Raw genomic sequence first — 3,366 nt, 5'->3', positions numbered from 1 at the left:
CCCTGCCTTATACAGATAATACAGAACAAAGAGATAATACAGAACAAAGATGATACAGAACATGTAGAACAAAGAGCTACGAAATACTTCTTTTGCCAATCTACACCAAGGGAGGAATACAGAACATGCAAAAAAAACATAAGACATTAGAAATTTTTTGGACCCAAAGAGGGCCTCCTTAGATTAACTTTTGATTAGGAATGGACCAATAGGAGGAGGGCTGGGTGCCTTCTTTGACCCTAGGGGACCTAGGCTTTGGTTTGCTTAATGGGGCCTAATTACTACTCTTGTTCCCCTACCTCTTGGGCCCAAACTTAGAGGTCCCCCCCACCTAGAATCGCGCATATTAAAAACCCTAAAAATTTATTTTTTTTAAAATTTTTCCCAAAAGTGTGTTTTCCCTCTCAAACTTCTCCCCAACATACTCTAGGTTTGGAAAGCTCATTTTGAACCTCTTTCTTCCTCTTCTAAGCTCTCCATTGTTGTAGAAACCCCATACCTCTCAAGCTCTCCCTCCTTGTCAAGCTCCCTCTCCCTCTTTCTTCCTTTTCTACGCTCTCCATTGCTGCAGAAACTCCATCCCTCTCAAGCTCTCCCTCCCTCTCTCTCTCTCAAGCTTCCTCCCTCTCCATTGATGTCCTTAAAGGATTTTATTTTTTAAAAAGAAAACTTATGGAGCATTGCCTCTCAGTAGGACAAGTAGTCTTTTCCATAGATCTCAGAACCTTACAAAAGCTAACCTCTCTCTGTCGGAAGGTGCCAAGGTGGAGTATTTCCATGGACCATCACGCGTCGCGCAACTCGACGGTACTGTCACCTACCTCTCGTAACAATAAGAGTACCTCTCACTACCTCTCGTAATAATAAGAGAAAAAAAGGGGGGGAAAAAAAGGGCAGAGCCAGATATTTAGAGCCCAAGGGAGTTCCCCCTGCCATCGCTGCTACCTGGATTCTGAAGACCGAAATGGCGGTTTTCATAGCTGCTCTGGCTGTTTTTGTCGTAGGATGGAGGCTAATGTGTGGTTATCTGAGACAGCGCCGCTGTCATCTGTTGGGCGCTCTGAATCCTCACAAGGATACCCAAGCCATCAACATTCACACTCTCTACGTAGAATTCCCTTTCCTCTCGCGGAAGGCACTAGAGTTTGCACTTTTCAGAGCCTCTGCGATTCCAGAAATCTCTCGCATTCTGCAGAAGGGTGGCCAGCTCGCATGCAACCCCTCCAAGCGCTACGACGACACAGACATTCTGGTGCAAGAGATGCTGCATCACCACGTGGACGGCGATAGGGGCTCCCTTGCCCTCCGCCGCTTGAATTTCCTGCACTCCCACTACCCCATCGACAATGCGGAGTATCTCTACGTGCTCTCCCTCTTCATCTTGTTGCCCATTGAGTTTTCTACCATGTAAGTGTCTGCAAAATTTCTCTGTTTGGCCGTGATTATGTCTACGTGCTTCCTGAAAAGTGGGAATCATCCGCTAAAAACAGCTGGGAGATGGACTCTAATTCTTCGTTTTAGACTAACTACGTAATTTTGTCCCTAATGAACCCGAATTCCAGCTCAACCCTAATCTGTAGCCGACTTTTTTTGAGTTTGCTACCCTTTTTTTTTGGCATATGTTTTGCTGATCATTTCAGTAAATTCACTAAAATTTTACAAACCATGTAAGATCCCACCCCCCCCTTTTTTTTTTGACGAGTCTCCAAAATTTAATGCATTTTGGTTAAATTTTAGCTCAAATTTTATACAATTTTTGAGGTAAATCGATTTAACTATTGAAATAACAGCTACGTGTTGTCTGGGAAATTGAAGAACAATTAGAAGAGGAGGGTAAGGTTCAATCTTAGTGCCCCTTACCCTGACCCGCGTGTGTGTGTTCTTTCGTAGCTAATGCGCCCATCATGTATGCTGTGTCTGTGATGTCCAGCTATGGCCATCGAGAGTGGACGGAAATGGAGAAGTCGGCATACTATGCAACTTGGCACGACACGGGGAGTCGCATGGGCATACGCAACATCCCCAACAGCGTCTGTGCATTCAGGCAATACAGGGACGACTATGAAGCAAAGCACATGGTGTATGCAGACTCCAACAAAGAGATCGCTGAAGCCACAGTGAGGCTACTTCTAAGTGATGTGCCTTCGCTCTTGGAGCCCCTTGCTCGAAAGTTAGTCTACTCTGTGATGGACGAGCGGCTGCTTAAGGCCTTTGGGTTCCCCAAACAGGGCCCCTGGTGGAGCGCCCTCTCGCATTCTCTTCTCAAATTGCATGGTTTGACGGTGAGCTGGCTGCTGCCGCCCAGGCCCCTCTCGTGGGCGGTTAGCCGCATACCCTCTGGCTGCCCCAAATCGCAAGGCCCCCACTTCGACCCCGAGGCTCTTTACAAGCTTGCTTTCCAGATCTACAAGCCCTTCTCTTACGAGAAAGGTTACAAAATCAAGGAAGTGGGTGCCATCAAGCCTGGCCAACTAGGAAACCCCTTTGAAGGAGACCTCTTCTGCACTTTACGAGAATGTAGCAACCTACCATGGCCCCGCGGTGTGTCAACAAAATAAATGGTTTGTGTGTCTAGTCGACTCATTTCACGGCTCACCTTAGGTCACCTATTTTGCTAAACTTAATTACAAGTCGGTTCAATTATTGTGCTTAACTTAAATTACAAGGTAGTCTTGTAACATCTATGAACTGGCCTTACTAATGGTGCACTGGCATAAAAACCAAATGCCCGTTGAGCTCTACTCGGGCAACTAGCTTTTCGGCACCAATCATTTCTAAATTAGAGGGCTTTATCAACCAAATTTTTAAGGCCAGGTCGTGTAGTATTTAATGATGATTTCATTTTTGCATTCTGCATAGATGGATGGCCACGTTTTAGAATGATGTAAAGATCTCTACAATGCATATGGTTGATAAGATGAGCTACTAGCATGATGTAAAGATCTCTACAATGCATATGGTTGATAAGATGAGCTTCATACTTACAACTAGGTTTAATCATCCATTGCTTGCTCAAGCTTGCCTACATTTGTCTCCATGCTTGAGGTTACAGACTAGCATGCATGTCTTTCAACCAAGATCTTCTCACTGCTATGTTGTTGATGTTCATGCCATTATGCATGCAAATATGTATGCCACTACTAAGTTGTATAATCTTGTTTCTTCCATGATTGATGTTGACTTGAAGACCCAAGCTAGTTTTTCACATTGTGGAAAACCAAACTTTTTAGTACGAGGCCTTGCCTCTCCTTGGGTGGTAGGGCACACTACCTTCAGTAATATTGGTAATGGTCCCTTGTCTATAATTGTGTCACCTACCTCTACCTCGCTATATCTGTTTGCAACTTATTGGTAATGGTCCCTTGT

General features: G+C 44.9%; 1 protein-coding gene across 1 annotated transcript; it reads left to right on the top strand.

Annotated features, from left to right (window-relative positions):
* Positions 1-843: 843 nt before the first annotated feature.
* LOC147624273 (ER-bound oxygenase mpaB'-like) lies at positions 844-3,000 on the top strand. Its single transcript, XM_086819247.1, has 2 exons — positions 844-1,407; positions 1,931-3,000. Exons 1-2 carry the CDS (start codon positions 965-967, stop codon positions 2,556-2,558), a joined length of 1,071 nt encoding a protein of 356 aa, XP_086675373.1. The 5' UTR covers positions 844-964; the 3' UTR covers positions 2,559-3,000.
* The last annotated feature ends 366 nt before the right edge of the window (positions 3,001-3,366 follow it).

The sequence above is a fragment of the Cibotium barometz genome, chromosome 25 (assembly GCF_041138505.1).
Source record: "Cibotium barometz isolate CiBa-2024 chromosome 25, ASM4113850v1, whole genome shotgun sequence".
NCBI lineage: Eukaryota > Viridiplantae > Streptophyta > Polypodiopsida > Cyatheales > Cibotiaceae > Cibotium > Cibotium barometz.
This window is presented reverse-complemented; position numbering and strand designations above follow the sequence as displayed.